The sequence below is a fragment of the Artemia sp. Qi Xiang Cuo genome, chromosome 3 (genome assembly GCF_049724085.1).
Source record: "Artemia sp. Qi Xiang Cuo chromosome 3, ASM4972408v1, whole genome shotgun sequence".
NCBI lineage: Eukaryota > Metazoa > Arthropoda > Branchiopoda > Anostraca > Artemiidae > Artemia > Artemia sp. Qi Xiang Cuo.
The window spans coordinates 44347208-44366987 of record NC_142796.1 but is presented as its reverse complement, the minus strand read 5'-3'; the positions used below and the strand labels follow the sequence as shown (position 1 = coordinate 44366987).

Sequence of the window (19780 nt, the reverse complement as noted above, 5' to 3'; positions counted from 1 at the left end):
CTACCATACTTTGCTATGAGTGTTATAATCATGTGCTATTATTTTGTGTGATTTTCTTTTTTTGCCATGGCCCAAAGTGGCTTTTATTGCAATAAATATCTATCTATCTATCTATCTATAGTTTTTCAAAATTTTTAGAGAGAATATTCATGGATGGCTTGTTATCAAAACTCAGAACTACCCTTCACTAGTTTCACTTGTATACTTCTACTGCATTCCAACATTAGAAGATAGTGCTGGCTTCACTGCAAAAAAAAAAAAGTCAAATGATCTTTGTTGACAAGTTTTATATGCAATACTGTGCTTAGTTTGCATGTGCCCAAAACATGAATCTTTTGACCACAAAAATTGTTAGTAAGTTGTTTGCTAGTAGAATTGAGGGGTAGATTTTAGTTTATTAATGGCATTCTCAGAGAATATGTTATGTTTTGCTGCACTGTCAATTTTAGATATTTCATTGAGCTGATATTCAGCATTAATGTTTATTGATCATTCACATTTGAGTTTTGAACTCTGTAATTTCTTATTACCAACGCTTTTGTTATAATTTATTGCTACATTTTTCACAATGGTGTTATCCAGCAGGCATTGTTTCTTTGCTAATGAAAAGAGTGTTATTTCTACTTATTTCTTGAGGATCTATTGTAGAGAATAATAAAAAAAAATTAATAAAACGCCAGCATAAGTTTGGAAGGAAAAGTTATTGTGTTTTTTGTATTGGTTTGGGTTTTGTCACTTATCTTAGAAATTGGTTAATGATTTGATGGTTGTGTCTTTTTCAATCATGTACTCTTCTATTTATTTATTTATGAATAAATTCTTCAGCTATCAGTTTCCGAATACTGCTGATAAGTAGTTTATTTGAAATATTCAGCTAAAAGGTATTTATTATTGTGCCTCTCTTAGCACAGATTTAGATACTGCTATAAACTCTTCAATTTTAACTCTCGTTTACCAGGTTTGACAACGTCCTGGCTTCAAGGTCACCAATCCAATTGACAGAATGAGTGAATTTTGGCTTGTTTCTGTACCTGGAGATAAAACACCTCAGCAAGCCTTTGACAAGCTTAATGATATTACAAGGAATCAAAATGGCCTCAGTGAAAACTATAAATTCAATATACCAGACCTTAAGGTAAAAGCCATTACTTATTCATTGATTTTTGGATGAGCTTTCCTTTTTAAGTCAGATTAGTTTTTGTTAAACTTTTTAAGGTCTTCTATACAGCCAGTCAGAAGTCAAATGAATCAAGTATACTTTTTTAGATTCTGCTGTCAAAAAAAGCTTTATTTACCCTTCAATCTGTTTTGTTTGCAAGAGTGTTCTGCAAAGAAATATGAAGACTAATGCCAAGAAATGAAATAAAACGTCTTGGCTATAAAATATGAATTGAAAGGTGTTCTGGTACTTTTTTATAAACTAATTTGATTGAGTTTATCCTAGAATGTATATAAACTATCTCCATGTGTTCATGTGCATTACAAGCTAATAAGATTTTGCATTATTACCATGAGATGTTTGATTTTTGTTAAAGTAAAAACAGCAATGTTTTTGTATTCTCTTACTTATGGACTCAATCAATTGGTCTCTGAATGGTTCATATATTGATCAATTTTGTAGTGAATTATAGTGAATTATATTTTGCTGCACTTGTAGTTTGTTTTCCTTGTTTAAATATGTAAATTATTTGTCTGCATCATTCTTGACATAATTTTCCTTTGGTCAGTTGAGTTTGGGATAATGGTCTTTAAGCCTGCTTATATGAAGAACAAAAGAGATTCTCTTTAGGAAATAGAATTGTGCCTCCTCCCCTCCCCCTAGAAGATTTGAAAAAAAAATGGAAATACAATAAAGTCTATCCATTTGGGTATAAAGTCTATCCACTTAGTTTCTCTAAATGAGAATTTTCCTGCTTTAGCTTTGTTTGTATTTGGAATGTTGGGAATACCTGAATGCAAAGAAAGATGGGAATTCCCCTCATTAGGTACATAGAGATATCTTTTCATCCCCTTTATGAAAAAGCTGACAGCCAACAAATTAAAAAGCCACATAAATGTGGATATTTAAATTACCAAGGGTATCAAATTAAAAAATTAAAACCCTTGACCCATCCTAGGTTTATTCATGCCTAAAAACTGCAATTTTCTATGATTTTTTTCTTGGGTTCTTTCGAAATCATGAAGCTTGTAGGTCAGTATCTCGTTTTGTCAGTGTTACCACATTGAACTGCAAAAATGAATAAGCAAAACTAATTAGATGAATTTAACCCCACTTTTTCCTTAAATTTCCCTCCCAAAGACAACTACACCTTCAAAGGAAAGCTACTTCTTCTTTAGCTGTTTGGTGATATAAGTTGTTAGCTTTTTTGTTTTTGCTGTTTTTTCACCTGTGCTTCTCTTTATGTGTCTCCAACAGCATTAGAAGGTCTTTTGCATTAAAATTGGATTTCAGATTTTTCCTAATTTTGGAAGATATATGTGTTATGTGAGTATCCACTGACCAATTTAAACAATCAGATTCAATTTTCACTGTCCTTGGAATTTTAGGTCTTCACATTCTTCCATTTGATCTGCATGTCCCATGCAGTCAAGCAAAAGTAACAGAAGCACATACAAGGACATAAACTGAAGAGAGGTTTAATAGGGGTTAACGACAGATGGATTTGCAAGCTTTACAACAAGTCTGGCCTTCTCATAAAGAGATGCTATATTCTGCAAATTCAACTGGGATATAGACTTCCATGTAGTAGGACATAAGAAACATATGATTGGATCAAGGTGAAGAAAAGAAGCCATAGGATAGATCCAGGGAATGTGTGCTTCAGCTTATGTAGGATGCCAAGATTCTTGTCAATCTTAATTTTCTATACATTAATGTGGAATTTATAAGACAAACTCTCACAAGAAGAATTCTGAGAAATCGGAGAAAATGGACATGACAACTTTCGGGTCCAAGGAGAGTACCACGTGACATATGTACTACATGAAAACACATAAAAGCTGCAGAAATTCTGGAAAAAACCTAAAGACTTAGGCTTGGAGACATTAAGAGTTGAATAATTCACACTAAACCATGAAAGAATTCTAAAATAAAGCAAAAAGATGTTTCTCCAGTGAAGTTTGATCAAATGCTACCAGTGATAACGTACTGTCATTATCAAATGCAACTAGGATGTCATCAGTATTTGACTGGAATCTGGTTGTACCAGCAAGAATGGGGTGACACAAACGGCGACAATCTTTTGAATGCCCGTTTATATTGCGTGAAAAACATCATTAATATCAAGGAAACAAGTTTTAGGCCCAGGAAAGGCGCTTGTGGAACTTCAGATTCAACTCCCAAAAGGTACAAATGGAACCAAGATTCTATAGTACACAGAATCGTTTCAACACAGCTGCGTACATTCCTCCTCCACCCTAAAGTGTTCAGAGCTTTATTCTTTACTCTCTTTGATGGAGACCCTGCTTCCTTTGAAGTTTTTCTTATGGCCTTGTTGCTTCTTACTGGAGGACGTCCGGTTTTTGTATGGCCGCAGTTGCATTGCTCAACAGCATGATTTTTTGGCAGCCCATTCTACTTCATTCGGTAAATGGGACCTAACCAACTTAATCTTTCTTTTATTATAGCCCTAGACAATGGAATCAAAACTGCATTTTTCGTAAAGCCTATTGTTTGATTAGTAGTTGTTCAGTAGATTACCCAATACTATCTAGAAAATTTATCTGCTAGACATCTAACATGTCTTCCCCACTTTTCGAAGTGGCCACATTCCATAGCCATACTTCATAACTGCCATTACTATGGCTTCTAATATTGTAATCTTAGTTCTAAAAGCTGAATTCCTAATAATTGAATTCCTAATTCCTAAAAGTTGAATTTAATCATTATATATATTTATAAGGATAAGACTACAATATTGGAAGTCAAAGTAATATCAGTGGTCAAGTACGGTTCTGAAGCGGGGGCGCTTTGAAAGGTCGAGAAAGATTTGTTAAATTTTTTCAGGAGGAACTGTCTAAGGGCAGTCTCAGACACTCGTTTGACTGAACACATATCGGACAATAATTCTCATGAAAAAAGTAATTCGGTCCCACTTTCTATGGCTGTAATGAAGGAAAGGTTAAAGGGCATGCAATATTTTACAGATGAATTATGGCAGATTGCCAAAGATCGGGATTCTGGCCAGCCATCAGTGGTCAAAGAAAAAGCAGGTCGTCCCTGAATGGATTGGGAAGAGGTTATAAGGAAGGTTTTAAGGAAACTGGGACTTCATTGGAGGAAGTAAAAGTAGAAGTTTTGAATAGATCAGGGTGGAGGAGGAGTTTGCGCAGCTGTGATGGAGTCATGCGGCTTGGTGCTGCTGTAAGTTATTAGTAGGAGTAGTGGTATTAGTGGATGCATAATAAATTTATAAATTTACTTGTTTGTGCAGGTTGGAACACTGGATCAGCTTGTTGGTTTATCTGACGACCTTGGAAAACTTGACGGATTTGTTGAACAAGTAACAAAGAAACTTGCAAATTATCTTGGCGAGGTCTTAGAAAATCAAAGGGACAAAATCTCCGAAAATTTGCTTGCAAATGGAGGTAGTATTCCTATGTTATGTTGGTTTACTTCCAATCTATTTCTAGTTTTCCAGGGAGCAAGAGGCTATTGGTGGTTTTAGGGGAGGGGGTACAGAGGGGGCAATTATTAACTTATTAATTAATTAGTAAAGTGAATTAACAAACAAAAATAATTTAATAAGAATCATAAATTTAAGAGAACAACAATAATAAAATAAATTATCAATTAATTAAGAAAATAAAACTAAATTAAAAAAATAATAATAGTTAAATTAACATAGGCCTAGTAATAATAAAAAAAAATTATTAATTAAGAAATTGAAGAATTGTTAATCAGTAAAAAAGTTGTTAAAATTTGGCTTGAAAATTTTCGGGGAGCAAGGGGTGGGGGGCTAAGCAATATTTTTCCCCTGTCGTAAGACAGGCCAGAGTTGAAAAATATAATTCTTTTTCATTTTTCCTGTAATTCATAATTTTTTAACATTTGCAAAACACCTTTTATTGCCTTGTAAATGTTTTACAATTTGGAAAATTTCTCGAAGCCACTATAGCCCCAACACTATATTTTATTGAATTTCTGTGATAGTTTTGGCAGAGATCACGCTTCAAAATAACCCATTTTGATTACTGAATATAAGGAGTGTGCTCATTCACACAGAAATTTAAAGTTCTAGTGCTGTTTTTGAACTAACAAATGAAAATCGCGTCACAGCGAAGTGATGATTTCTGCAATCTCATGCAATCAATTCTATTTTTACCCGAATAGGGCAAAAGGCTCTCTGTGTCGACACAGAGACGACACAGAGTCGAGCAAAACTTCTAAGATAACCTATAAGCTTAGAATCTTCAATTTATTGTTACTGTTGCATTTTACAATTTGTTTGACAAAATATGTCGCAAAAACTAAGATGAACAATCTTTCATAGATCTGAAATTTGTTTGCAGCCATCTACAATCTTCTGTCAGTTGCAAATCATCCTTTTTTGCATTATAAAATTTGTCTAATTCTGAAAATTTCTGAAAGCCATGGTTGTCTCACCAATGTGTCGTTGAATTTAAGTCATAAACAGATAGCGTTGGCGGAGAATATACTTCAGAAGAACTTCTGTTTTAATCGCAAAATTTAAGGAGAGGTGTCACTACACGGAAATTTATAGTTTTAGTGCCCTTTTTAAGTAACAAATGACATTGCGCCGCTGCAGAGTCCTTATTTTTGCCTATTTTGTGCCACAAAATGGTAGTTTGAACCTAAAGGGGCCAAGATGCTGTTGTATTTTTATGATTTGTATTCTTGCCTTAACAAAATATTTTGCAGTAAATTATGATTAGTAATATTTCAAAAATATCAAATCTTTTTTGTCCCTCCCATCTATAGTTTACTGACATTTGTTAAACACCTTTTTTTGACTCTTCAAACTTTTATAATTTTGAAATTTCTGAAAGCCATCACTGCCCATGATTGTCTATTTCATTGACTATGTATGATGAACAGATGGGGTTAGCATAGATTATAATTCGCGATTTTTCAAAATCAAAGGAAATTGAATGTAGTAAAAAAAAGAAAAGATTTTTTATTTCAAAAATTTGAATATTTAGAATGGCAAGTATTTTCAATTTACTTTGAGTTGCTACTGCTGTAAAGTTGTTCTTTTTTTGCATATTTTTAAGTTGAACCCATTTGCGCTATGCACCTCAGGGTAGGAACGATTTGTAGACTATAACTACCTTCTTTATTTACTTCAAAAGTATTTTGGCAATGAAATTAGAAAAGAGAAAAAATGCATGGTGGAAAAGAATTTTCTTTGTTTTACTAATTATACTAAATTTTGAATTTTAACTATGCATGGTTAAATTTCAATTCAGTACCTATTTAAAAATAAAAATCATTTAACTGAAAAACATGAATAATTTAATAGGTGTGTACATACCTTAGAGGCACTTACGGAGGAATTCATTTCGAAGGAGGGGAAAATTCGGGAAAGGAAGCAGAAGCGAAGAATCTACATTAATTATAGCCTACAAAGCATGAAATTACAGCAATACTCCCGAGGTATTAAGGGCTTCAAAATCCCACCTTCTGCATTTGTAGGCTACCTTATTCCAAATGTGAATATTTATGTATTTTTAAAGTTATAGATCCTCACAAGCAACTGAAACCAATTTTTTAATTCAGTTAACTCTATTTTTTCTTTATTATTATTTTGAGTTTTCATAATAATAGGACTGTATGTAGTAATATTTAATATGAATATTATCACTAATCATTTCTATATATAATTAATAATCCATTAATTACTATTAATAAATTAATAATAATTAGTGGTTGTTTATAAAATTAATATTAATTCTATTATAATAAAATATTATGGTAACTTATATTATAAAAACTAATGAAGTAATTATTAAAATAATTAATAATCTAATAATTGCTAATATTAATAATTATTACTAATATACAATAGAACTATTATGCATTTATGTAATAACCTAATTATAGGACGATGAGCTCTTATAAACGGACTCGCCAAACTGAGTTAAGCCTAAGGTAGTAAAGGTCCATTACCTCAAAGTGAAGATATTTTTTATTTTATCAAAACACTGGAGACTTTGGTTATTATGTGGGTGCAACTAATGCAATTTATACATTTGTTTTAGAAAACCAAAGATTTCCCGAAAGTTTACGTTCTAAGAATCTAGATCAAAGAATCTGCCTGACTGGATATGAAATGTTTTGAGTTATGTTATTGTAATTTTAAACTTCTTCACAGACATATGTTTCCGTTTTTTTTCTTATCCACACTATGCTATGGTATAGTGCGTGGGGTAATGCATAGAAAACACATGAAAATAGAAAACACATTGAAAACACTTGCAGACTAACAAATAGAAAAAAAGGTGGAAAATACTTATAGGTTAACACAGAAAAAATAAAAAAACACATATAGCAAACACTAATAAAAAACATATAGGAAACACTTATAGAGTAATACATAAAAAAACACACTCACAATTGAAAGAACCTTGTAAGGCGGTGTTGCAGAGAAATACGAACGTAAGCTATATGTGTTATATAAATATGACGCTATCTATATACAACCTATATATATGAAGGCCTTTAAAGGTCACAAATCACTATAAATGTGAATTTGACTGAAAATCTCATTGATATTGGGGAACAAACACTTGCTTAAAATAGGCTTTCTGTAGTTGGTAATTTTAGATTTTATGTCTACGGTTTGTCTATTCGGGTGAGTTGAGATACACTGCTAGAACAGGTTTAAGTTGCTTTCACACCTCTTTCGTAATTCCTTATGATAAGTAGGTAAGTTTTGTTAAGTATAACTTTAAGATTTAAATAAGTCCTTTCATAATAGATATCTATAAAACCATTTCGTAGTCTAAAATCAACTCAATCAAATTACTTAAAACATTAATATTATGAAATAGAGATGGAGGTTGAAGCTCTGATGACGATTTTATGTGGTCAAAAGAAGGCGTTAAAGGTTGTCTATGAAAAGTTTATTAATATATATAAATAAATATTATTAAAGTTAAAAATTTCTAGTCATCTGCTGCAGCTGCTTAAATGCTGCACCTACTCAACTATGTGCTATACCTACTATATTTTCAGTTTAGAGTGACTTTTTTTTTTGGGGGGGGGGGGGAATGCAATTAATAATAAAATTAAGCAAATTGATAGTTAAGAATTTATAGAGGCAGTGGGAAGAATCACAAAATTTATGGGGGTACAAGCTTGAATGATCTCCCCCATAAGAGCCTATATGCAGGAGAAAGGGGTTGAGCTTAAAAGAGACAAGAACTTCATTTTCGATATGATTTAACTTTCTCATCTTATTTATTTCATGCTAAGATACTGTAGTGCCTGACGTGCTTGCAGTTCGTACATAAATGTCTGCTTGTACGAGGGAACAGACATTTCTGTAGTTGAACTGTACAGTATTCAAGTTCAATCATTTTATTATTAAAATATACATGTATATAATTGACATAGGCCCATGGGGAGACAAGCTCGAAAAACTAGGCCTAGACAAAGATACAATAACAAATTACGCTACAATACAAAGATAATTACGACGGCAAAGATATAATAATGCAACAATAATATGAAAGTAGCAGCTAGCCCAGGATCCAAATATAAATGTAAATATATAAAAAAAAAATCAATATTATTAAATATAAATTAATACTAAAAGATAGCCGAGAGACCCACATTCACCTAGAACAACAATCCAAACAAATAACTTAGTCATATTAAAAAGACGCTTAGTTAAAAGTAATCCTGAACTAAATGAAATTTAAGATTCCTTTTTATTAAATGGATAGAAGAAAATTTATCAATAAAATCCTTGTGAGCATCCCAGCACCGGGCTATTGACACGAACGGGGCGAATTTAGATCTCTCAGTACTATACTTGTCAATGTAGATACTCTTTTTTTGTCGTGTGTTATAACGATGTAAATCTTGTGATTGGGAGAACAAACTTTGATGGAGGTAATATGGCGTAATTTCTTAATGTCATAATTAAATAAGAAAATAATTGCTCCAAAAGTAAATTGTTGAGAAACTGGAAGTAGCCTATATCTAAATAAGTCTATAAAGATGCTGTAGAAGACTTATTTGGAAGTGCAATAGGCGATGAAATAAAAAGTTTGAGGATTCTTACTGCTTTATTTTGTAAAATCTATTTTGGTTTAATATGGCTTTTAAATATAGATAAATATACTAGAGAGCAATAATTAATATTAGACTGAATCAGAGCAAAATAAATGCTTCGTATAGCAGAGTAGGGCAAATAATGCTTCAACCTCCGCATTAAACCAACATACCTTGAAATCATTAAACCGGGCAGGGGTGCCAATTCACGAAAATGCAGATTGGATGCGAACTCATTTTGAAAATCTAGGGGGGGAGGGGAAATACAAAATGTATTTTCAAAATTTAGGGAAGATATTTTTAGATTTTTCAATTTTAAAATTTTTCAGGGAAAATATCCAATAAAAGTTACTTGTCAATTAAAATATTAAAACAGGTGTTTTTCAAAATCTATGGGGATGGTTGGGAGATGACAAATTTTAAGGGAGCTAAGCCAAAAACTTTAGGCTGTTCTAAATCTTGCATTATTGCACTAAACGCGCAATAAAATACTGAAGAACTTTCTAGCTAAGTCCTAATAAATGCCAGAAACACTATTTAACGGAGCCATCTGCAACGGCTATTTAGATACTGCACATACTGAAGCATCTGTTGCACCTACTGTCTTATTATGTTATTTTTTGCCTTCACAAAGGCTCTAAATCGTTAAGATCTTGCGGGGGGATATATGGTAGAAACAATCGAATTTTCGAAACGTTACAGAGCAGCGCCGCACCAAAAACAGAGACTAAGCGGAAGGAGTTTTAATAATAAATAATTTATCTTTAACCCATTTCAAAACGACAAAACACAAGCGGAGTACTAAGAAAAAGAAACTTCAATATACATAAATGTAATGCACAACCTCTAACGGCAAAGCAATTTGATTAGCGGGTGGAAATGGCCCAGCGAAAATACAGCATTATGAGCTAAAATAGTATTTAATCTTTCGAATGAAACTGAAATATCCGTAATAACGTATTTACTAACAATAGTATGATTACCGTAAAATCGAGGCAAATAAAGTAGGTACTTCAGGTACCGAAAGTACATCGCTCGAATTGAAGTTAATGGCTTCTTCTGGAGCAGGGGATACATACCAAACATAAATAAAACGGAGTGATCACAGAAGGTACTGTAAAGACGGGTGAGCGCTCGACGTGAGTAATTACCAGCATTAGCGACGATTTTGCCTTAGCCTATTTGAAGCTTTTGCACGGAGCCCTGACAGCGTATTGCAAATGTGGATTCCAAGCCAACATTAGCACATCGGATTGAAGAAGATCCACATGGCAGTGCAAAAACTGTAGATGATGATTTTACATCAAATGCTAGGTACTCGCATTTATCAATGTTCAGAACTAATCCAATATTAGAAAAAAGACAAGAAACAAGATCAACCGAGTGGACCAGACCCGATCTCATTCTGATAATCAACAAGAGATGATCTGCGTAAGTAACATATGAAATGTTGGCGTAGCCTAGAAAGCAGGTAGATTCGATATTAGTAAAAAAAATGATTAATGCACATCTTGAATAAATACAGGAATGAAACTCCACCTTGGCGAGCGCCTGACCTAACAGGGATATTACCAAAAACACCAGACTTTCAGATTTTAGAGTTTTGAGGCATCTGACAGATACGTAACATATAACTGACCGATCACAGAGCTGCAAATAGCGGCTGATCAGAAGAAACTTCTAGATTTCTGATTCTAAATCTGGTTTCAGGCTTCAGAGCCTTTAAATATTTAGCAGGAACGTAATATATAACGGAACCATCTCAAGAGTAGCTACACACCGAAAATAGCGACTGAGCGGAAAATGCTTACAGGTCTCTGGTTTTAGACTCCATATCTGGTTTGTGACTTCAGAGCTTTCCGAAGTCTGGCTGAATGTAGCATGTAACCGAACGATCAAAGAGCAGTCACACACTAAAAATAGTGACTGACTAGAAGAAGCTTTCATATTTAAGAGCTACCTAATATCTTTCAGAAACAGCATATAACAAAATAGTCCTAGAACAGCCAAACCCCAAAAATAGCAACTGAACATCAAGAACTTTTTATTCTAGCAGGAATTATTTAAGTATTACCGACTCAAATAAAATGAAGAGATAAAAAGATAAACTGGTTTCTAAATTTTCATTGTAATCCGAGTACTGTCGTTCTGAAACAGATTTTATTATTCTTGTTTTAGGCCAATTTTTATTCTTTTGATTTAGGTTTTTATTTTTTATTTCTTTAAGGTGAAACTCTTGGATGTAAGGATGGATAGCTCTCTTGAAAAAGAAAAGATCCTCGTTTCTTAAAATCTGAATTTATGAATTCTCCATCGTTTTAGGTATAAACTTATGGTATATTAATGTAGAAAATTGGAAAATCATTCTTGAAGCTGAATTTCGAAGTGGTTCTGGTCCCTGAGAACCTTTCTCCTTTTTCTCATAGAAAGGTTTGCGATGTCACCAATCATTTGAACGTAACCTTCTGGTCCTGAGAAAAGACAGGTTTAATAAATCCATTGTTTCCTGAATAAAGAAATCAAGGAACACCTCCCAACAGAGATATTACGAGCTTTTAAATAATAAATTGAGAAATGACATCATAATCTTTCTTCCAAAACGTAAATTAAAAATAAAAAAAAAGACAAAAAAAACTTTCCGAAAAATAAGTTTTTCAAAGAAAAGCGAAGCCAATTTTAAACTTAAGCTCTTTATATACATATACCTGTTACAATTCAAGTTCAAAACGACCAGAAATTACTATTAAAGAATAAATGAAACCCAAAACGAACAGAAATTAAATAAACAATCATAGAAAAAACATACAACAAGTATTAATATAAATGAATAAATAAACTCGCTTAAAGCGAGTAATGCTTGGATTGAATATGAAAATCAAGCTTAAAAAGAAACAAAATATTTTGCTATTGAAGTATAAATGAAGCATAAAACGAACAAAAATTAAATAAACGATCAATGCAAACGAACATGAAATGGATATTAATGTAAACAAATAAATAAATCTTTAAACAAGTGAAACTTAAATTGAATATGCAAATCAAGTTTGAAACAAACAAAAATCACTACAAACAAGAGTTTGGGTATCGTTTTCTTCTCTCCTTGTAAAAGTCTGAAACCTACTGCGTCATTGGCGCTTTATTGAAAACCAATTTTATTACAAGTATTTTCTTTTGTGCTTAATATTGAAAATAAACAATAAAATTATAGTAAAATTTTGAACTGATGAGCTTTCAGCAATTAATATCATTATACATCAAATATTAAGTTTTTAACTTAATGGCTATCTCAAAGTTTTTATCGGATGCATTTGGGGAAAAGAGGCGGGGGGGGGGGGTGGACTAGTTGCCCTCCAATCTCTTTTGACTCTCAAAAACTGAACTAGAACTTTCAATTTCCAATCGAATGAGGCCTCTCTGAAGTTTTACAAGCATCCCTTCTATAAGAACCATACATTCCCCCAGGGCAGAACTTACAACGCCTGCCCCCGGGCCCGGGGGGGGGGGTTGTTGACACCGGAGTTTTTATTATATGATCTTTGAACTATTTAAGAAAAACACAGCTATCTAAAAATTCTATCGGATGCATTTGGGAAAAAAGTGCGTGGGGGGGGGGCTGGTTACCCTTCGATATCATTTGACGGTTAAAAAGTGAACTAGGACTTTCAGTTTCCAATCAAACGAGCCCTCTCTAAAGTTTATACGAGCTTTCCTTCTATAAGAACCATATATGCCCCCAGGGCATAGAGGTGGGTTATTTGCCCTCCAATCACTTTTGACTATTAAAAAGGGCATTAGCCCTTTCAATTTCCAATCTAATGAGCCCTTTTTGAAGTTTCTTAGACAACACTTTCTAAAAAAAAACCTTATATGCCCCCAGGGTATAAATTGCAACTCTCGCACTGGGGGTTGTGAGGGGGTTATCACCTTCAAAAACTTAATTATCAGATTTTTAAAGTAAGTTGAACAATATGGCTGTCTCAAAATTTTGATTGGATATGTTCGGGAAAAGGTGGGCGTGATAGGGGGGTTAGTTGCCCTCCAATCACTTTCGACTATTAAAAAGGTCACTAGCCCTTTGAACTTCCAATCGAATGAGCCCTTTTTGAAGTTTCTAGGACAAAGTTTTCTATAAAAGCCTTATGTGCCACCAGAGCATTACTTACAACCCTTGCCCTGAGGGCTGTGGGAGAGTTTCCTCCTTAAAAACATAATTTTTATCTGGAAATCAACTACGTAGAACATAATGGCTATCTCAAAATTTTGATTGGATGTGTTTGGGAAATGGTGGGCCTGAGAGGGGGATTATTTGCCCTTCAATCACTTTTGACTATTGAAAAGGGCACTAGCCCTTTCAATTTCCAATCTAATGAACCCTTTTTGAAGTTTCTTAAGACGACACTTTCTATAAAAACCTTATATGTCCCCAGGGCGTAACTTACAACCCTTACCCTGAGGGTTGTGAGGGGGACCTAATTTCCAGAATTTTCAACTACGTTGAACAAAATGGCTATCTCAAAATTTTGATTGGATGTGTTTGGGGAAAAGATGGGCGTGAGAGGGGGGGTTAGTTGCCCTCCAATCACTGTCGATTATTAAAAAGGACACTAGTCCTTTGAATTTCCAATCAAACGAGCCCTTTTTGAAGTTTCAATGACAAAACTTTCTATAAAAACCATATATGCCACCAGGGCATAACCTACAACCCTTGCCCTGAGGGCTGTGTGGGGAGTGTCCTCCTTAAAAACATAAGGTTTATCTGGAAATCAACTACGTAGAACAAAATGGCTATCTCAAAATTTTTAATTGGATGTGCTTGGGAAAATGGTGGGCGTGGAAGGGGTGTTAGTTGCCTTCCAATCACTTTTGACCCTTAAAAAGGGCACTAGAACTCTTGATTTTCAATCGAATGAGCCCCCTTTGAGTTTTATACGACAACCCCTTCCATATGAAGTTCCTCTGGGGGAAAAAAATAATAATAAAACATTGGAGCCATATGGCCTTTACTATAGTTTGAATTTTACACACTATACTTTACTATAGTGAAATTTTCTATAGTCACATTATAGTGTGACTGTAGAGTGATATTTTGGGCGGTTAAGCTGGGCTATTGGGCTTTTACCGGTGGTAGATTAGCCCTTACAACAAAAGAATTGTCTAAAGATAAAACTGCACCATATGATAAGGAGTGTAGTTCTACTTTTTAGCAGCAAAATGGTATTAATCCTCAAAATAGCCTGTAGTAAGTGCCTAGGGGTGCCTCCTACCTTCAAGATCTACAGACTGCGTCGCTTCTGCTCATATGTAGCTGGCCCGGGCTAAGCCTAGCAGTACCAATTCGGCACCGCCAAGGTCAGACCTAGAAGGCTACCGGGTTTGAACTCATCCCCCCCCTACCCGAAATTTCGTCTGGCTCATAAAAAGGTAACAGAAATACATAGAAACAAATTTTTGATGTGTTTTTAAAGTTTTTCTTGTAACCCCCCCCCCCTCGAAAATATCCTGGATATATCCTTGGGCACTGATGTTTCTTTTGTGGCATATGTGCTTCAAGTTGACATCAGTTTACCTATGGTACTTCCGTTTCACATTTTAGAAATAATGCAGTAAACTTTAATTCTATTTTATTTTTTCTTTTCATCAATTTTTAGGTGCTTCTATTTTTTTCTTTCATCTTATTTTCCCTTTTGTGCAGTATTCTTTTTTTGTTCTTTATTTCTGGGATGTTTTATCAGTCCTTTCTGGTGCAAGCATCTTTTGCTGGGAATAACTTTTTTTTTATTATTAAATCTTTGCAGTATTTTTTATTATCCCCTTTTTCATCTTAAATTGACAGTAAGTCCTCTTCTTGTCAAAGAAATGTTGGATGCTAAAGATAAAGTATTTGCTCAAACAGAAAAAGATATGTCAGCCAATTTTGAAATTGCTGCACGTGCTAATGGAACCATGTTGAAGCGATTTTCAAGATATTGATTTTGTGACAAATTGAAAGGAAGATCAGCATGGAAGCTGATGTTTCAATCACATTTATTTCTGTTTTTAAATAATATTATATTTATTATATTTTTAAATTCTAATTTTATTCTATTTTAAGTATTCAATTTTTAAATTCTCTAATTTCGCTATATTTTAATTTATTCTATTTTTAAATATTTCAATGTATTTTAAATATATTACCGTTGAACCGTTCAGAAGTCAGATAGATTTGCGGGATTTAGTGGCAAAAGTGGTTGTTTTACCTTTTAGCTCCCTAAAATTTCAAACGAGCTCCCTTCATTCAATTTTTAGCTCCCTTCTAAATTCAGATCTTGTTCTTAAATTTATCTACCTATTTACAAATAAAAAGTATCTCTCAATACTGTATATTTAAGTGTCCAAAAAAGACTAAATAAAAAGTTTCTCAAAAACCAGAACTTCCAAATACTAAATTCAGGTCTTATTGCTTCAATTCTATCAGGTTATTTAGCCCAGGGAAGTGTCTCATGAGAGTAAATATTGAGTAAAAAAAGTAAAAAGTATTGCATAAAATCAAAGCTTTAAACAACCCTCTAAATTCAGCTCATATTATTTCAATTTCATTAATTTGTTTACCAAAAAAAGTTCTTATCAAGACCGTATATTTTGATTGTGCCAAAAAACGAAAAAAGTAAAAAAAAAAAAAAATTCACACAAAACTAAAACATCAAACACTAAATCTATTAAACACATCACTCAGTTCTATTAGTTTATTTAGCTAAAAATAAGTGTCTCTTGAGAGTAAATATTTGGAGTGTTTAAAAAATTAAAAAGATGTTAAAAGTGTCTCATAAAATCCAAGCTTCAAATAGCCCTCTAAATTTTGGTAATATTTCTTCAGTTTCATCAACTTATTTAGCGAAAAAGTTTCTCAAGAGAACGAAAATTCCGAGGGCAGAAAAAGCCAAAAGGGTTGAAAAGAATGTCTTACAAGCCTAAAAGTTTAAATGCTAAATTCTTGTCTCATATCTTCAATTCTATCAATTTATTTAGCCCCAAAATTTGTCTCACTAGAATAAATATTTTGTGTTGGAAAGAGAAAATGTTAAAAGTGTTTCTTAAAGTTGAAGTTTTAAAAAACCCTTTATATTCAGGCCTTATTTCTTCAATTTCATCAACTTATTTAGCGAAATACGGTCTCCCAGGACAAAACATGTATTGCAACAGAAATGTTTTTGACAACCCATTTGAAGCAATGTTTGAAACTTAAGTTTGAATCGTTGAATCAATCTCTTGGCGGTTGCATCGTATTAGAAATCAAACCCTAAAGTTTCTTTTACCCATGTGGTTGTCATCAGTTCATTTTTGACCTAGACAAGCATACCCCTCCTACCTGATTAATTTTGACAACTCGTTTCATTTCGTGAGAAATGTCAGTAATTGAGAGGAGGAATCCCCCACCCAATAAGCGGCCTTAGCATCCACTTTCTTTGTATTTCAACACTAACAAAGATTACTGTATTTCTTCATTTTCATCGACTTACTTAGCAAAAAGAGTGTCTCACAAAACAGGATAACTACTGAAGGAAAAGTACGTCGCGGACCTCTGCATCACACACTATGGTTTCTTTACACTTGTGGCTGTTTTCAGCCCCTGCTCACCCCAGTAGAACTGTTTTATTTCTACGTACGAATTAATATAAATAAATGACCTTATATTAAGCCGCGTGCCAGGTTATTTGTGCAGCGTCGGTGAATCGTTGCAATATTGTACAAAGTTGGGTTTTCAGTTCCTGTTAGCCCAAGACGAGAGTAGCGCTCATTGCTTATTAATTGGGAAAATTCCTCCCATTTTGTCTCTATTATCAGGCATTTCAAGATGCCCCTAATAAATTTTTCCACTTTAATGCAAATAATGAAAAGAAAATTAGCCTTTCTTTTAAAGAAAAATTAGTATTAGCCATTCTTCTTGAATTTAAAGAAAAATTAGTATTAGCCATTATTCTTGAATTTATGAATGGCCCTCTGGAAGTTTGGTTCCCCACGACAAATTTTTTTGTAGTCAATCCATTTGTTTATCTAAGGAAGACGCAGACACGCATGTGGTGGGTAACCCCTGTTCTTCTCGAAATCCTGTGATTTCGTATTTTTTTTTCCATAATTTTCATACAGTTCACAAATTTTTTGGCATATAGATTAATCTTGCACCCTCTCCCCCAAAAAAATCGTGTATGTGAGCAATTTATGCGTAGTTGTCATTGACGTATCAGTTGGAGACGCTGCTTTGGTCACGATTTATTAGAAAACCTACAGATTTTATTTAAATATTTGCTCTTTAGGGCCTCCGATAAACTTCTAGTTGAACCATTCTCAATTAGTATGCTTAGTTAGAAATTTAATTTGTTGTATTTTGTGTTTTTAAACTTTGTCTTTTGACACATGAATCAGATATAAAAGTGTAGTGATGGGATGGGATCGTAGTGAGGAGAAGGCGACTTGAACTAATCTGTGTGGTGCCACTGAACAGAAATATGGTCAGTTCAGGTTTTTATACACCAAAGACATAAAAAAACCTGATCGAGTTTTTGAGATGCTTGCAGGAAACCACAAATCGAAAACTAAATACAACTGTTCATGTACAAAAGTGTTTAACCTAAAGTTCAAGAGGCTCCTCTCATGGAGCTATTACTTTCTATAAGTCCTCTCTTATTAGCTCCTCCAATCCTACTCGAGGTCGTCCTGCTTTCCGTCAGGCCCCAGTTGGATTGCCAAAAAGTACGATTTCGGGCAATTTGTAATCCACTAAACGTGATCTTGACTTTCCTTTCATTATATCCCTAGAAAAAGGGATTGAGCCACGTATTTCGCACCGCTTATTTATGAAAGGGTTGTCAATAGAGCATCTGGAATTAAAAAAGGCTTTTTTCCGCCGAAAAAAGGCTAACATGAAAACAGAAAGGAAATGCTGTTCCAGTGATTATTGAGATTCACATTTGACTGTTCTGATTGGGCTTTCGATGATTTTTTCTCCGGAACAAGATTGGGCTCTTTGGATTGATGATTGTCAAGTTTGTGAATTTTTCTGTGCCAGTGACAATCTTTCATTTTATTTATGTGGCTCATCTAAGGATTCTTAGAAATTGTATGGCACACCAAGGAAAAAGGATTATACACGATTAAAAATAGCAGTTGTAGTATTTTGCCAAATAATGATGTACCAATTACAGATATTTAAATTATACAGACACTGAAGATTGTGCAAATTTACAATTTCTATATAAAACCATCGCCATACTACTTTTAATTGCTCTAATGTAAATCTCCTCGGTGAACCAACATTAACAACCTTGAACCAACCTCAGCAACCCTAAAAAGCTGAAAATAATAAAGGCACATCGCCACGATTAAAAACATCGATAAGATAGTGCCGATAAAATGGTAGCCTGCGGGTGGCATGTATAATATCCTAAGCTTTCACAAAGTGATAGTAGGATATAATGTATTTAACACAAAGTCCGCATAGGCCATGATAAAAAAAAAATAAAAAAAATAATAGCACATAACAAAATAAGAATTTCAGCCCCATTTACACACGCTTCTCTTTTTCAAAATAATCTTCCTTCATCTTGCCGACCCTCCATTTGCGAAAAAAAAAAAACGCTACAGGGAGGTATCTTTCCGCATTTCCAGTGCCCAATTGACGCTTGTTCTAGATTCTTATCATCAATCCTTCTTACGGCAATTACAAAACTATCTTACTCAAGCCCTCCAATTCACCACAATCGCACATGCAGTGTTCTAGATCCAGTTCCGCAACTTTAATGCCAACGATGAGGTGAATGCTATTGAGCAATTGGTTTATATGCCTGTATCTATTTGGGATAAACACATCTGATTATTTCATCAATTTACGTACTCCCTTTCTTTCGTTTTTTGCTCTTAACATTGGAAAGAGTAGAAATCCTGTCTTGCTTAAGCATGAGTTGAGAAACTGTAGTGTAACTATTCATTGTTTTCTGTACTGATTTAATTTCATTTCGAGATATGTGGCACAGTTGCGTAAATGCTTAAGTAATGTCACTTCAGCGCAAACATTTAATGCTTAATTAACAGGTGGCACGGCAGCGTAATATGGTAGTGTAAATGCTTAAGTAATACCACTTAGGCATAACCACTTCATTCCTAAGCAATACCTGGTGCAGTAGCATAAATGCTACTGCAACACCATTTACGCATAATCACTTTAGGCTTAAGCAATATGTTAAGCGGTAGTGAAATGTGGTAGCGCAAATGCTTAAGCAGTATCATTTAAACATAACTACCAAGCGCTTAAGCAATGTGTGCACGGTAGCGTAAATGCTTAAGCAATACCTCTTTATGCTTGAGCAGTATATGGAACGGTTGCGAAGCATGGTAGCGCAAATGCTTTAGCAGTACCACGTAAACATAACCGCTTCATGCATCAGCAATACATGTCAAGGTAGCGTAATTGCTTAAGCAATGCCACTTAAAGGTAACCACCTCATGCTTAAGCAACATGTGGCATTCTAGTGGAATATGGTAATGTAAATGCACTGCCTCTGGAGG

General features: G+C 33.9%; 1 protein-coding gene across 2 annotated transcripts in view; it reads left to right on the top strand.

Annotated features, from left to right (window-relative positions):
- Vha44 (V-type proton ATPase subunit Vha44) overlaps positions 1 to 19780 on the top strand; it is a 67268-nt gene that overhangs the window by 8185 nt on the left and 39303 nt on the right. For both annotated transcript variants that reach the window (XM_089086934.1, XM_089086935.1), the window contains exons 2-3: positions 959 to 1135; positions 4434 to 4587. In XM_089086934.1, coding sequence (XP_088943060.1) covers positions 1004 to 1135; positions 4434 to 4587 — 286 coding nt within the window. In that variant the 5' untranslated portion in view covers positions 959 to 1003. The remainder of the gene's footprint in view (positions 1 to 958; positions 1136 to 4433; positions 4588 to 19780) is intronic.